Source organism: Myotis myotis, unplaced genomic scaffold, assembly GCF_014108235.1.
Source record: "Myotis myotis isolate mMyoMyo1 unplaced genomic scaffold, mMyoMyo1.p scaffold_m19_p_2, whole genome shotgun sequence".
Taxonomy (NCBI): Eukaryota; Metazoa; Chordata; class Mammalia; order Chiroptera; family Vespertilionidae; genus Myotis; species Myotis myotis.
The window spans coordinates 150,404,581-150,420,984 of NW_023416324.1; the positions used below are offsets into that span (position 1 = coordinate 150,404,581).

The window sequence follows — 16,404 nt, forward strand, 5'->3', positions numbered from 1 at the left end:
TGTCATCTGCAAATAAGGACAGTTTTACTTCTTCTTTTCCAATTTGGATGCCTTTTATTTCTTCTTCTTGTCTAATTGCAATGGCTAATACTTCCAGTACTATGTCGAACAGGAGTGGTGAGAGTGGGCATCCCTGTCTTGTTCCTGTTCTTAGGGGAAATGGTGTTAGTTTTTGTCCATTGAGTATGATGTTGGCTGTGGGTTTGTCATATATGGCTTTTATTATGTTGAGGTATGATCCTTCAATTCCCACCTTGCTGAGAGTTTTTATCAAAAATGGGTGTTGAATTTTGTCAAATGCTTTTTCTGCATCAATTTATATGACTATGTGGTTTTTTTCTTTCAATTTGTTTATGTGATGTATCATGTTTATTGATTTGCAGATATTATACCATCCTTGCATCCCTGGGATAAATCCTACTTGGTCGTGGTGTATGATCTTTCTGATGTACTGCTGGATCCGAATTGCTAAGATTTTGTTGAGGATTTTGGCATCTATGTTCATGAGGGATATTGGCCTGTAATTCTCTTTCATTGTGTTGTCTTTACCTGGTTTTGGTATTAGGGTGATGCTGGCTTCATAGAATGAGCTTGGAAGTGTTCCTTCCTCTTGGATTTTTTGTAGTAGTCTGAGGAGGATAGGTTTTAGTTCTTCCTTGAATGTTTGGTAAAACTCCCCAGATAAAATTTCTAATTCCATAGTTCCAAGATCCCTATGCATATTTTCCTTTGTGTTTTACAATATCCAACAATCAAAGTAGTCCTAATCTAGTTCAAATTTGATTCTGTAAACCTTGTGTTTTGTAGCAAAGATTTTTTAAAGTATTTCTTATTATTTAAGGGCCTAAAAAAAAGTTCTTCCTGTGCGTTTAACCACTCAATAAGCATTTACCAGTCCTTTGCTTATAAAAATATACTCTTGCTCCCCATTCTAATTTTGTACCCAGTTCTACCACATTTTAAAATAAACAAAGAAATTCGGTAAAGAGCTTAGAAATTAGCAGCAACAGGCCTCTGAAATAATTTGGCTTTTTCTAGGCAACTGTAATTGGCTTGGGATGAAGGCAGGCTATTATTGAGATTCTATTATATTTAGTTTATATTAGGCTCAAGAATCTGTTCCAGAAACAGATAAGAGGTCAGAGCTGACCTCAGAGGGCTTACCCAGATCAAGCTATGACTTAGATAGTCTAGATGCTAAAGCTCTAAAATCCATAGCACACAATATAGCTTAGCCTCCCAGACCTCTCCCATCCCACCACACCCAGCTTGCAAGGGTTCTGGGATCTTCCATTTTCGAATTCACCACCAACCGAGGCTGTGTGTTTGTAACGGAAGAAAATTAGGATGTGGGTACTTTTGATGATGGTATAGTTAGAGTTGCCATTTGGAAGCATCAAGAGGAAATTTTAAAGTTTTATTAGGAATAAGGGGTATAAGGAAGGTGGGGTAAGAGTCCTGGAAGAGAAAAATCAGGATCTGCAACATTTCCATAGAGGGTCATAAAGTAAGCATTTGAGCCTTTGCAGTCCTTATGGTCTCTGTTGTAAGTATTCATCTCTACTGTTGCCTCATGAAAGCAGCCACATATAACACTTAAACAAATAGGTGTGGCCTTGTTACATAAAGTTTCATTTACATTGTTTTGTTGGTGATAAATTTCTTTTATATATATATACTAGAGGCCCGGTGCACAAAAATTTGTGCACTTGGTGGGAAGAGGGAGGTCCCTCAGCCCAGCCTGTGCCCTCTCGCAGTCTGGAACCCCTCGGGAGATAACGACCTCCTGGCTTAGGCCTGCTCCTGGGTGGCAGAGGGCAGGCCTAATCCCTAGGTGCAGCCCCTGGTCGGGCTCATAGCAGGGCCTATTGGGGAGTTGGGGCACTGCCCCCTGTCATGCACAGAGCAGGGCAGATTGGGAGGTTGCGATGCCACCCTCAGTCACACTCAGGGTAGGGCCGATTGGGGGGTTGGGGCACCGCTCCCTGTCACACTCAAGGCAGAGTCGATGGGGTGGTTGTGGCGCCACCCCCTGTCACGCACAGAGCAGGGCCCATCAGGGGGTTGGGGAGCTCCCCCCTGTCACTCACAGAGTAGGGCCGATAGGGGAGTTGGCGCACTGCCCCCTATCACACACTCAGGGCAGGGCCAATGGGGAGGTTATGGCTCTACCCGGTCACACACAGAGCAGGGCCCATGGGGTGGTGGGTTGGGGCACCGCACCCTGTGACACACAGAGCAGCAGGGAGGATCAGGAGGTTGGGGAGCTCCCTCCTATCAGGCACAGAGCAGGGCTAATCAGGGGGTTGGGGCGCCTTCCCCTGTCAGGAACAGAGCAGGTCCGATAGGGAGGTTGTGGCCCCCTGTCACACACAGAGCCACAGGGCAATCAGGGGGTTTGGGCCCCTTGTCATGTTGATCCCGGTGCCAGGAGACCTCGTGTCTCTGCTGATCCCGGTACGGGGAGGCATATTACCCTTTTACTATATAGAATAGAGGCCTGGTGCATGGGTGGGGGCTGGCTGGTTTGCTCTGAAGGGTGTCCCAGATCAGGGTGGGGGTCCCCACTGGGGTGCCTGGCCAGTCTGGGTGAGGGGCTGAGGGCTGTTTTCAGGCTGGGACTGAAGCTCCCAACTGCTCCTTTTTTTCTTTTTTTTTTTTTTTATTCTGAGCCAGCTTTAGCTCTGAGGCTCCAGCTCTTAGGCCTCCTCTCCTGAAAGCAGGTATCTGGTTTGTTTAGGTTCTATAATCAAAACTCTGTATCAACTCCAGGTCTGAGATCCTGGCTAGCTGAAAGCTGGTTTCTGGGATTTTGTTTAGCTTCTATTTTTGTAACTATGTTTCAAACTGCCAGCTCAGAGGCCTGCAGCGGCAGGCGGGGAACGTTGGAGTCCTCCGTCACTGAAGCAAGCAAGCCTCATGTTAGTTTCAAGCTGCCTGGCTGCCGGCTGCCATCTTGGCTGGCAGTTAATTTGCATATCTCGCTGATTAGCTAATGGGAAGGGTAGCAGCTGTACACCAATTACCATGTTTCTCTTTTATTAGATAGGATGTTTTTATTAATTTTTTTTAGAGAGCGAAAGAGGAAGAGAGAGGGATAGAGAGATAGAAACATTAAAGAGAGAGAAACATTGATCAGCTGCCTCCTGCATGCCCCTTACTGGGCGTCCAGCCTGCAACTCAGGCAGTGCCCTGACCAGGAATTGAAACAGTGACTTCCTGGTTCATGTGTCAATACTTAAACACTGAATGATACTAGATGAGCTAAATTCTTATTTTTTTAATTAAAAATCTTTAATGTTGGCATAATTGCAAGTGTCCCCCTTTTCGCCACACTTTGTGGCTGAATGGATTTTGCCTATGGGACATAGTTTGCTGACTTTTGATTTAAAGTATGGTGTTTTGTTTGTTCTAATTTCTTGCATTTACCACAATTTAAAACAATAAACACCTATTGAACATTCTATTTTCTTCTGCTTACTTTGCCTTTTAAAAATAAACTACAGTGTTGCCTTGACTTACGAGTGTCCCAACTAATGAGTTTTTCGAGATACGAGTGGTCTCTCGGCCGATTTTTTGCTTTGAGTTGTGAGCTAAAATTCGGGTTACGAGCCAGCTTCAGAAACACCACCGCTAGTTGGCACAGCGAAAGTCACAGTGAATGCCACAACACCAGCCCAGCATCACGTGTCTCATTCATTCACTTTAAGCGGTTAGCTCTTAGTTGAAGCATCAGTGTTGTGCTCGCATTTGTGCTTGCAGTTATTTTGCAAAACTTCGTTTTTTCAATCATGGATCTGAAGAAAGTAAGTGCGAAGGACAGTGCTGAGAAGAAGAAGCAGATGATGTGCGTTGAATTAAAGAAAGAAATTATCGAAAAACATGACCAAAGTGTGCATGTAATCGACTTGGCGAAGCAGTACAAGTGTAGCACTTCTATGATCTGCACCATACTGAAGCAGGAGTCGATACAGGCTACAACTCCAGCCAAGGGCGTTAAAATAATTTCTAAACAGCGGACATCTATCCATGAAAATATGGAGAAGCTGCTAATGGTGTGGTTAACGGAGAAGCAGCTCGCAGGAGATACGGTGACGAAGGCTATAATCTGCGAGAAGGCACGAGCTATTTACGCTGATTTGCTGCAGCAGACCCCAGGAACTTTAATGGATGAGGCATCGGGCGAGCCGTTTAAAGCCAGTCGGGGCTGGTTCAAAAATTTTAAAAAGATGACTGGCATTCACTCCATTGTCAGACATGGTGAGATAAAGGAAATGTTGGGAATGTGGAAGAAACTTTCAGACTTTATTCAAAAGAAACACCCAGAAAAAATTGCAACTGGGCGTGCGATGGAGCTATTTAATGACACTTGCCTAACTCATGTCAGAAATATTCTGAAAGGGAGGATGAAACAGATATCAATGGACAGGTTTTTATCGAAACTCCTGTAGATGAAAGTGGTGAAAGCGTGGTGAAAAGGGCAAAAATCAGCAAATAAGATTCAGTTATTCAGCTATTCAGTTCAGCCTTTCTCCTCCAACTCCATCAGCATCTTTAAGTCGTTTGATCTCCAAGGTAAATGCTGTACATTAAACTTAATAAAACAAGTTTATTGCACTACATTCTATTGTTCAGTATTGTGTTTTTATACAATATTCGTTATTTTTAAATATATTTTTCTTATTTAAAAACATTTAACAAAACAATTGCATGTTTTTTGGGTGTCCAGAATGGAATAATGGCATTTCAATTCATTGTAATAGTGAACATTGATTTGACATACGAGTAATTTGAGTTACGAACTCCGTCACGGAACGAATTAAACTTGTAAGTCAAGGCACCACTGTAAATCTCTACTAACAAATTCTTCGTCAAATTAAATAAATTTCCCATTCTGTTTTTGCCATAACTAGCAACTTCCCCCCTCCCCTCCTGCCATCCTTCCCGTACCCTACGTGAAGTGTGCCCAGGATGGAGAGCACCTAGTAGGGTTCCCATGAAGAGAAAACTACAATGTGCCCTGCTCCATGCCCAGCTAGGGTAGCTGTCTGGCGAGCAAGAGATGGCAGCCCTGATAGACAAAGGTTACTGTAGTAGATGAGGGTTTTCTCTTGTGGCATTTGGACTCTACAGCCCTGAGAACTTCTGTCTATTTTAAAGGCATAGGCTCTTGTCAATAGAACGTTCAAAAACTCTGCCTTAATTAATGCCTTAAAAGGGATATTTAAATGTTTTTCTTCTATCCTTTGGATTTTACTTCATATGCCCCATAGAAATTGTTATTTTAGTGACAAAGCAAATATCCTTCATCCTATAAACCAGTGGTTCTCAACCTTCCTAATGCTGTGACCCTTTAATACAGTTCCTCATGTTGTGGTGACTCCCAACCATAAAATTATTTTCGTTGCTACTTCGTAACTGTAATTTTGCTACTGTTATGAATCATAATGTAAATATCTGATATGCAGGATGTATTTTCATTGTTACAAATTGAACATAATTAAAGCATAGTGATTAATCACAAAAACAATATATAATTATATATGTGCTTTCTGATGGTCTTAGGTGACTCCTGTGAAAGGGTCGTTCGACCCCCAAAGGGGTTGCGACCCACAGGTTGAGAACCGTTGCTCTAAACTGGTAGGTTGTTGGCACTGTAATGGATTCTCATTTTAGCAAACTTGTCTTGGAATGTTGGAAATTTGGGCACATTAGCAGATGTGCCTAATATGTGTCTGGAAACTAATAGGAGTCTGTTACAAGAGCCTGGTCTTGCATTAAGTGGTGTCTTCATGATTGACTTGAAGTAAGTCTTCAAACATTTTGAGTTTCAATGATCTCCCAGGGGGATGGAATGTGGGCAAAACCTTCTGCTTAATAAAGGTTTTCCAGTGAGTGGAGACCCATGGAGAAATCTGCCTCTCAACCCAGATACCAAATCCTCTGACAATCAAGCAAAATCCACCATCTTCCAAAGAATACCCTGAGAAGGAAAATCAATAATTATCCTTGCAACTTCTCATAACAGAGATAAAATTCACAAGTTAAAATGTACTCTTAAGTGTTCAAAAATGATTGTTTTTAGAAGAGAAAAAAAAATCATGCTTATTTTCACAAATATTCCTCTGATCATTTTTATAATAGTGGATATGCTTTTTAAACTTAATTAGTTGTTAATATATGAGTCCTTTATTTTTGTTGTCTCCGTTGGCATCTAGTGGCTATAGATACCAATTTCATATCAAGTTTCATGATTTCATTGAAAATAGAAAGTGTTCTTCTTGTTCAGTCTTGTTTGAAGCTTTGAATACAGTACCAAAGAGTACAACAAACATTCAAAGTTTCAGATCAGTGCTCCTGTATTGTTTCTTTCATTTCTTCATATGAAACTAAATTTTCTTTTAAATTTAGAAATATTATAATTTATATTATTAATATCAGAAGTCTAATGAACTCTTTCACCATGTACCTATATATAGACTAAAACAAATGTGAATTGTATTTTTTAAAACATATTTATAGAGGGTTGTGGGGGGGAGATTAACCAGGGAACTTATATGCATACTAGAGGCCCATTGCACAAAATTTGTGCATCCTCGGGATCGGGCCTAAACCGGCAGTCAGACATCCCTCTCACAATCCTGGACCCCTGGCTCCTAATCACTCACCTGCCTACCTGCCTGGTCGTGCCTAACTGACGACCCCCCACCTCGCCAGCCTGATCGCCCCTAACTCCCTCTGGGTGCCGGTCTGGTCACCCCTAACTGCCTCCCCTGCTGGCCTGATTGCCCCCAACTTACCCCCCCCCCCGCCAGCCCAGTCACTCCTCACTGCCCCCCCCCACCAGCCTAATTGCCCCCAACTGGCCCCCTGCCAGCCTGGTCCGCCCCAACTGCACCCCTCTGCAGACCTGGTCTCCCCTACCTGCCCCCCTGCTAGCCTGGTTGCCCCTAACTGCTCCCCCTACTGGCCTGGTCACCCCTAACTGCCCCCCTGCCAGCCTGGTTTCCCCTCATGGCTCCCCCCCCACTGGCCTGGTCACTCCACGCAGCCTTCTGCTCAGTCATTTGGTCGTCCCTCACTAACCCCCCTGCAGGCCTGGTTGCCCTATGCAGCCTGCTTGTTCAGTCGTTTGGTCGTCCCTCACTAACCCCCCTGCTGGCCTGGTCGTAGGCAGCCATCTTGTGAGTGCACGAGGGTTAATTTTCATATTACCTCTTTATTATATAGGATATACATAGCTCATGGTCACAGACAATAGTGTGGTGAAGGCCTGGGAGGGGTGAGTACAGGATGGAAAGGGTCGATGGGGAAAAAAAGTAAAGGTGACACCTGTAATACTTTCAATAATAAAGGTAAATTTTTAAAAATAATAATAAAACATACTTATAGTAGAAAAGTAACTTAATTACTCCTAATATTCATTTATTTCGCTGCCTTAAGATATATATATATAAGTATATATATATATATATATATATATCCTATCTAATAAAAGAGAAACATGCAATTGACCATAACCCCGACACCCTTCCCATTGGCTAATCAGCAGGATATGCAAATTAACTTCCAACCAAGATGGCGTCCAGCAGCCACGCAGCTGAAGCAAATAGGAGGCTTGCTTGCTCCAGTGACGGAGGAAGCCAATGTTCTCGCCTGCGGCTGCCAGCCTCTGAGCCACACTCTAAGCAACTATGTTGCAATTATAGAAGCTAAACAAGCTCCAGAGACCTGCTTTCAGCCAGCTTCGGCCTCAGAGCTTAGAGCTGCAGTGATGGCAACAGAGTTTCAATTATAGAAGCCAAACAGACCCAGAAATCTGCTTTCAGCCCTCAGAGCTGGAGCCAGCTCTCAGCTCCAGTGACAGCTATAGAAGGTAAATAAATCCCAGAATAAAAAATAAAATAAAAACAGGAGAGGCTGAGAACTTAAGTTGCCCTCCAGCCTGAAAACGGCTCTCAGGCCCTCACCCAGACTGGCCAGGCACCCCAGTGGGGACCCCGACCCTGAAGGGGGTGTGACCAGCTGCAAACAGCCATCAGCCCATCATCCAGGCTGGCCAGGCACCCAAGCGGGACCCCCACCCTGATCCAGGACACCCTTCAGGGCAAACCAGCCGGCCCCCACCCGTGCACCAGGCCTCTATCCTATACTACAGGCAGGGTGGGACAGCGCGAGCTTCCATCCGGGCCCCATGTGCAGCTCTGGGCAGCGGGGCATAAGCCCTGCCCCCAGCCGGGACCCCTGTATGCCACCTGAGCCCCCAGCCTGGACCCCCGTGCTGCCTAAGCCCCACACTGCTAAGCCCCGCCCCCAGCTGGGACCCTATGACTATTGGAGAGCAGGAAAGTGCCGCTGGGCCCTGGGTTGCTGTGGTGATCCGGCCATTGGTAAGTAGAAAAGTGCGGCCTGTAGGCAGCCCCAAGCTGCGCCTGATTGGGGAGCAGGAAAGCAAGCCCAGCCTGCGGGCAGCCCCAAACTTTGCCTGCTCCCCAGTTGCCATGGTGATCCAGGAGCAGGAAACCAAGCCCGGCCTGCAGGCAGCCCCCAGCTGCGCCTTCTCCCCGGTTGCCATGAGGATCCAGGAGCAGGAAAGCAAGCCTGGCCTGTGGGCAGCCCCAAACTTTACCTGCTCCCCGGTCACCATGGTGATCTGGGAGCAGGAAAGCAAGCCTGGCCTGCGGGCAGCCCCCAGCTGGGCCTGCTCCCCGGTCGCCATGGGGATCTGGGAGTGGGAAAGCCCCGCCTGCAGGCAGCTCCAAGCTAGGCCTGCTCCCAGTTGCCATGGAGACCTGGGAGTGGGAAAGCCCAGACTGTGGGCAGCCCCCAGCTGGGCCTGCTCCCCGATCGCCATGGCGATCATGGCTACCGGGAGCAGGAAAGCCAGGCTTGCAAGCAGCACCCCCATCCTGGCCATAGCTCAAGGGAGAGTACAACATGCAGTGGAGGCCAGGAGCCTGAGAGATCAACACAGAGGGGCTCCTGCTCCAAGCCTCCATGGTGTGGCTGGGGGCAGGCCCCCAGAAGACACACACACACACACACACGGGACGCCTGCTCCGAGCCTCTGCTGCCAGACTGTGGCTATCAGTAGGACATCCACTGAGGGCTCCCGGACTGTGAGAGGGGCAGGCTGGGCTGAGAGAGCCTCACCCCCCGGTGCACGAAATTCATGCACCAGGCCTCTAGTATGTATGTGTGTGTGTGTATATATATATATACACTAGTGGCCTGGTGCACGAAATTCATGCACATTGAAAGGGAATTAATTAGAGGAAATATTTTAATGTTGCTATTTGCCCTTACTCTATAACAAAAGTGTGAGAGATAAAAGGAAATGAGTACAATGTATATGAAAATAATACATAATTTTATTAATAAATAAACAATAATAAAATGATATAACAAAAAACTCATGATGTAAAAACAACACTGATGCAAATAATGACTGATAAAGTGATTAAACTTATTCTAATATCTCCCTGTATACCACATTAAGGGCTGGTTAGGGGCGTTACTGGTGACTGATAGGCAGTGGTCGCCCCAGCAGGGCCGGATCTCCTGCGGGAGATCCGGGCTGGTGGGGAGACTGCTGGCGGTCGCAGTAGACCCGCCAGCCCGGATCTCCCATCGGGAGGTGTGACTGATGGCTGACAGGCAGAAGTCATCCCGCCAATGCGGGATCTCCCACGGGAGATCCAGGCTGGAGGGGCGACTGTTGCGGGAGATCCGGGCTGGCAGGGAGACTGATCTCCCAGCGGAAGGGCCTGTTGGGGGCGTGACTGATGGCTGACAGGCAGCAGTCACCCCACCAGTGCCGGATCTCCCGTGGGAGATCCGGGCTGGAGGGGTGACTGCTGCAAGAGATCCGGTCTGGTGGGGCGACTGTTGCGGGAGATCTGGGCTGGCGGGGAGACTGCTAGTGGTCGCAGTCTCCCCGCCAGCCCGGATCTCCTGGCAGGAGGGCCAGTTGGGGGCATGACTGATGGCTGACGGGCAGCAGTCGCCCCGCCAATGCCGGATCTCCCCGGGAGATCCAGGCTGGCAAGGCTACTGCTGCAGGACATCCAGGCTGGCGGGGTGACTGCTGTGACCGCCACCTCGGATCTCCCTGTGGAAGAGTCGGTTGGGGGCGTGACTGATGGCTGACGGGCAGCAGTCGCCCCACCAGTGCTGGATCTCCCACGGGAGATCCGGGCTGGACTGGCGACTGCTGCGGGAGGCGTGACTGATGGCTGACAGACAGCAGTCACCACGCCATCCTGGATCTCCCGGCAGGAGGGCCAGTTGGGGGCGTGACAGCTGGCGGACCTCCAGGGTCATGCCCGCCAGCCCTGGGTCAGGTCGCACAGGGGTCACCCGCCATCCAGGTCACAGATAGCAGGCCTGGATGGCGGTGGGGCAGGCAGAATGGCACTGTCCCATCCTGCCTGCAGTATGCAAATTAGCCGCCATCTTTGCTGGCGGTTAACTGCCATCTTGGCTGGCAGTTAATTTGCATATCGTCATGATTAGCCAATGGGAGGGTAGCGGAGTGACACTAATTACCATGTTTCTCTTTTATTAGATAGGATATATGTGTGTGTGTGTGTGTGTGTGTGTGTGTGTGTGTATACGTATATATATATATATATATATATACATATATATATATATATATACACACACATATACATATACATATATATGTATATATATATATATATACTAGAGGTCCCGTGCACAAAAATTTGTTCAATCGGGGGGGAGGAGGGATCCCTCAGCCCGGCCTGTGCCCTCTCGCAGTCTGGGACCCCTCGGGAGATAACGACTCCTGGCTTAGGCCTGCTCCCAGGTGGCAGAGGTCAGCCCTAATCCCTAGGTGCAGCCCCTGGTCGGGCTCAGAGCAGGGCCAATTAGGGAATTGGGGCGCTGCTTCCTGTCATGCACAGAGCAGGGCGGATTGGTAGGTTGCAATGCCACCCTCAGTCATGATCAAGGTAGGGCCGATTGGGGGGTTGGGGCACCGCCCCCTTCACACTCAAGGCAGGGTTGATGGGGAGGTTGCAGCACCACCCCCTGTCATGCACAGAGCAGGGCCCATCAGGGGATTGGGGAGCTCCCCCCTGTCACACACAGAGTACGGCGGATCAGGTGGTTGGGGCGCCACCCTCTATCACCCACAGAGCAGGGCCAATCAGGGGGTTGGAGCGCCGCCACTTGCACACTCAGGGCAGGGCTGATGGGGAGGTTATGGCGCTACCCCGTCACACACAGAGCAGGGCCCGTGGGGTTGGGGGGTAGGGGCGCTGCACCCTGTCACACACAGAGCTGCAGGTCAATCAGGAGTTTGGGGAGTTCCCCCCATCAGGAACAGAGCAGGGCCGATAGGGAGGTTGTGGCCCTGCCCCCTGTCACACACAGAGCCACAGGGCGATCAGGGGGTTTGGGCGCTGCCCCCTGTCATGCTGATCCCAGTGCCGGGAGACCTCGCGGCTCTGCTGATCCCGGTGCTGGGAGTCATATTACCCTTTTACTATATAGAATAGAGGCCTGGTGCATGGGTGGGGGCTGGCTGGTTTGCCCTGAAGGGTTTCCAGGATCAGGGTGGGGGTCCTCACTGGGGTGCCTGGCCACCCTGGGTGAGGAGATTATGGCTGTTTGCAGCTGGTCACACACCCTTCAGGGTGGGGGTCCCCACTGGGGTGCCTGGCCAGTCTGGGTGAGGGGCTGAGGGATGTTTTCAGGCTGGGACTGAAGCTCCCAACTGCTCCTTTTTTTCTTTTTTTCTTTTTTTCTGAGCCAGCTTTAGTTCTGAGTCTCTAGCTCTTAGGCCTCCTCTCCTGAAAGCAGGTATCTGGTTTGTTTAGGTTCTACAATCAAAACTCTGTATCAACTCCAGGTCTGAGATCCCGGCTAGCTGATAGCTGGTTTCTGGGGTTTTGTTTAGCTTCTATTTTTGTAACTATGTTTCAAACTGCCAGCTCAGAGGCCTGCAGCAGCAGGTGGGGAACGTTGGAGTCCTCCGTCACTGAAGCAAGCAAGCCTCATGTTAGTTTCAAGCTGCCTGGCTGCCGGCGGCCATCTTGGCTGGCAATTAATTTGCATATCTCCCTGATTTGTCAATGGGAAAAGTAGCGGTCGTACGCCAATTACCATGTTTCTCTTTTATTAGATTGGAGATATATATATATATATATATATATATATATATATATATGCAAATTTGATCACTTAAAACAACAGAAATGTATTCTCTCATATTTCTGGAAGCCAGAAATCTGACATCAAGGAATCCTTCCTTGCTTCTTTCAGGTTTTGGTCACTGAGAAAAATCTTTCATGCTCCTCAGCTTGTAGAGATATTATTTCAGTTTCTACCTCCATTTCACATGACCTTCTTACCTGTGTCTTCTCTTCTAAGGACACTGACCATTAAATTTAGGGCCCACTGTAATTCAGGATGATCACATCTCAAGAGCCTTAACCTAATTACTTCTTCAAAAGATTCTTTTAACAAATATAAGGACATTCACAAGTTTCAGATGGACATATCTTTTGGGGGCCACCATTCAACCCACTACACTCATGCATTATCCCCACCCCCAAGATTTATAGGTTATGTAGTTATTTTATTTATTTTATTCTGTAGTTGACTGTAAATATATTTTATTCTGTAATTTTTCTAGATAGTGAAAAATTGAGTATAATTTAAAAGGATATTTAAATCCAATGATGTATTTTGAAATCATTGGAGTCATTTTTCCATGAAATGCTTAATATAACATATCACAAAAGTAACAGTTCAAAATATAAGAAAAAAGTTAACTATAATAGCAAATAAAAGTTTGGGAGATCCTTAGGGCTGGATAGAAGGTACAAAAAACAAATTACTAACATCTACTAAGACCTATTTTTTAAGTTTCTTATAGTAATAACTTATGTGTTAAAAACTGAATGATCTTGCCTCCTTTGTCAAATATTTTAATTGAGCATAGTAGGTTGGGTCAATTTCTGGGTTCTCTGATCTGTTCCATTGATCTATATGTCTGTTCTTATGCCAGTACCAGGCTGTTTGAGTACAGTGGTTTTGTAGTATGACTTGATATCTAATATTGTGATTCCTACAACTTCATTCTCAAGATTGCTGCAGCTATTCAGGGTCTTTTTTGGTTCCATATAAATTTTTGGAGTGTTTATTCTAGGTCTATGAAATATGCCATTGGTATTTTAATAGGGCTTGCATTGAATCTATAGATTGCTTTGGGTAGTATGGACATTTTAATGATGTTGATTCTACCAATCCATGAACATGGTATATTCTTCCATTTGTTTATGTTTTCTTCTATCTCTTTTTTCAACATGTTATCGTTTATACAGTACAGGTCTTTTACCTCTTTGGTTAAGTTTATTCTTAAGTATCTTAATTTTTTGTTGCAATGGTAAATGGTATTTTTTTTAGTTTCTCTTTCTGAGAGTTCACTATTGGTGTATAATAACGCTATGTATTTGGGGGTGTTAATTTTGTATCCTGCTACATTTCTGAATTCATTTATTAAATGTAGTAGTTTTTTATGGAGTCAATAAATGGTGTTGGGAAAATTAGACAGGTACATGCAAGAAAATGAAACTAGACCACCAACTTACACCATACACAAGAATAAACTCAAAAATGGATAAAAGACATAAACATAAGACGTGAAACCATAAAAGCCCTGGAAGAAACCATAGGCACCAATATCTCAGACATCTCTCATAGCAATATATTTACTGATACATCTCCTAGGACAATGGAAATTAAGGAGAAAATAAACAAATGGGACTATATGAAAATAAAAAGCTTCTGCACAGCAAAAGAACCATCATCAAAATAAAAAGAGACCCCACTACCTGGGAGAACATATTTGTCAACAATACATTTGATAAAAGGTTAATCTCCAAAATATATAGGGAACTCATACAACTTAACAAAAAGAAGACAAACAATCCAATCAAAAAATGGGCAAAGGACCTAAATAGATACTTCATCAAAGTGGACATACAGAAGGCAAAGCAACATATGAAAACATGCTCAAAGTCAATAATCATCCGAGAGATGCAAATCAACATGATAATGAGGTACCATCTCACACCTGTCAGAATGACTATCATCAACAAATCAACCAACTGACAAGTGTTGGAAAGGTTGTGGAGAAAAGGGAACACTGGTACACTGCTGGTGGGAATGCAGACTGGTGCAGCCACTGTGGAAGACAGTATGGAGTTTCCTCAAAATGTTAAAAATGGAACACCCATTTGACTCAGTAATCTCACTTCTAGGAATATATCCCAAGAAATCAGAAACACCAATCATAAAGGATATACGCACCCCTATGTTCATAGCAACACAATTTATAATAGCTAAGATTTGGAAACAGCCTAAGTGCCCATCAACAGATGAGTGGATTAAAAAACTTGTACATCTACACAATGGAATATTCCACTGCTGTAAAAAAGTAAGAACTCTTACCATTTGCAACAGCATGGATGAATCTGGAGAGTATTATGCTAAGCAAAATAAGCAGTCAGAGAAAGATAAGTATCACGTGATTTCACTCATTTGTGGAATCTAATGAACCAAATAAACTGATGATCAAAAATAGACCCAGAGTTATAGAAGCATGAACAGATTGTTGAACCTCAGAGGGAAGGCAGGGGAGGGTGAATGGGAAGAACTTGTATGCATATATGAATAACCCTTGGACACAGACAATGGAGTCCTGAGGGCCTGAGGGGGGGGGGGTGCTGAGGAGGGAGGAACAATGGGAGCAGGCTGGAAAAGGTTAATAGCGGAAAAAGGAGGGCCTATGTAATACTTTCAACAATAAAGAAAAAGAAATAAATAAAGTATACAGTACCTTTATGAAAGTAAAAAAAACTTGAATGAAAAATACTTTGGAAATTGTTTTGTTTAGTGATCACATTCTTGAAAGAGTACTAAATAAGCACAGAAATAATTTCAGAATGAAAAATTTACCAACAATCTTAAACATAAGCAGTATTCTTTTAATCCTTACTGGAGAATATGTATTTTTATACTTTACTAGAGAGAAAGGAAGGGAGAAAAAGAGAAACATCAATGTGAGAGAGACACATCAATTGATTGCCTACCGTACACACCCGACGAGATCGAACCGCACCCTAGACTGTGATCTGACAGGAATCAAACCCTCAATCTTTTGGTGTACAGGATGATGCTCCAACCAAGTGAACTACCCAGCCAGGACAAAAAAAAGCACTATTATTTTATCAACTAAAGGACTTATATAAAAGCATATAGGCCTAACCAATGGACACAGACAACAGGGGGTGAGGGCATGAGTCGGGGGAGATGGGGGGTATCGTAGGCATAGGACACATATGTTATAACTTAATCAATAAAAAAATTTAAAAAGCACTATTAAGTTAGACAATGCAGTCTATTAATGCATATACAACAATTCAAAATTCTAAAATGTAAAATCTATACAAGCATCAAGTACTCTTCTATTAGAATTATCATTAAAAAACTAGCATTACCCAAACTGCAATTGTTCTTACCCAGTTGCTGTGTTGAGTTGCTTGATGCACTTATGCACTCTGAAATAGGGTGAAGAGAGAAATATATATATTAGCATTTAACTCCTAATTAAAACCACATTTTTTTCACATTCTTGAAGCCATCTTTGGATTGCAGTTGCCAATGAAAACACAAATTATGAAAGACAAACAAAAGTCTCAAAAAATGTACCCCAGTATGAACTTGTGACCAGATCTTCCTGCCTGTTTGTTATACTCCTACTTTAGGCCCAGAATGCTTCTCACTACTTCCTGTCTTGATATTCAAATCAGAGTATTTCTTCTCCCAGGCTTATATGCATTTAGTCTATTTCTGTGGAAGAAGGGTTTTACTATCTATACAGACTCTTTAGGAACCATTGACTAGTAAGAAAAAGTTTAGTAGTTGATTATATGCTGGTATGGAACAAAAAATGATTTTCCTAAATATTATTGAAGTCACATTATGTGAACAAGTATCTATCAACTTCAAATTTTATAAGGCAAACTCTAAGTGAGAATTGCTATTAACATATTTTGAGCAGCAACTACTGGCAACGTGCTTGCTAGACATAAAAACACCCTAGTAAACAATACCTTTCTTCCCCAAGAGATTAAGGTCCAGGCAAGGAAGCTGCCATATAAAAAATTATAATGTAAAGTTTTCAGTGTAATGATAGAAGTATGTATGATGTTCAGAAGTTAAAAAGAAGAGAGGTTTCATCTAAGAGAGCAAGAGTGAGAGATTAGGTAAGACCTTCTACAATACTAAATAATATTGGAGCTGGATCTTAAATGAGTAGTTTTCCAGGAAGAGAGAAGGAAAAAGAAAATTGCACACAGAAAGAAT

The 16,404-nt window shown here is 44.6% G+C and overlaps 1 protein-coding gene across 1 annotated transcript in view; it reads right to left on the reverse strand.

The window, feature by feature from the left end:
• Positions 1-16,404, reverse strand: part of LOC118677311 (cell surface glycoprotein CD200 receptor 1-like) — a 47,692-nt gene that overhangs the window by 15,403 nt on the left and 15,885 nt on the right. Inside the window, exon 2 of the mRNA XM_036352360.1 lies at positions 15,558-15,596. Coding sequence (XP_036208253.1) covers positions 15,558-15,596 — 39 coding nt within the window. The remainder of the gene's footprint in view (positions 1-15,557; positions 15,597-16,404) is intronic.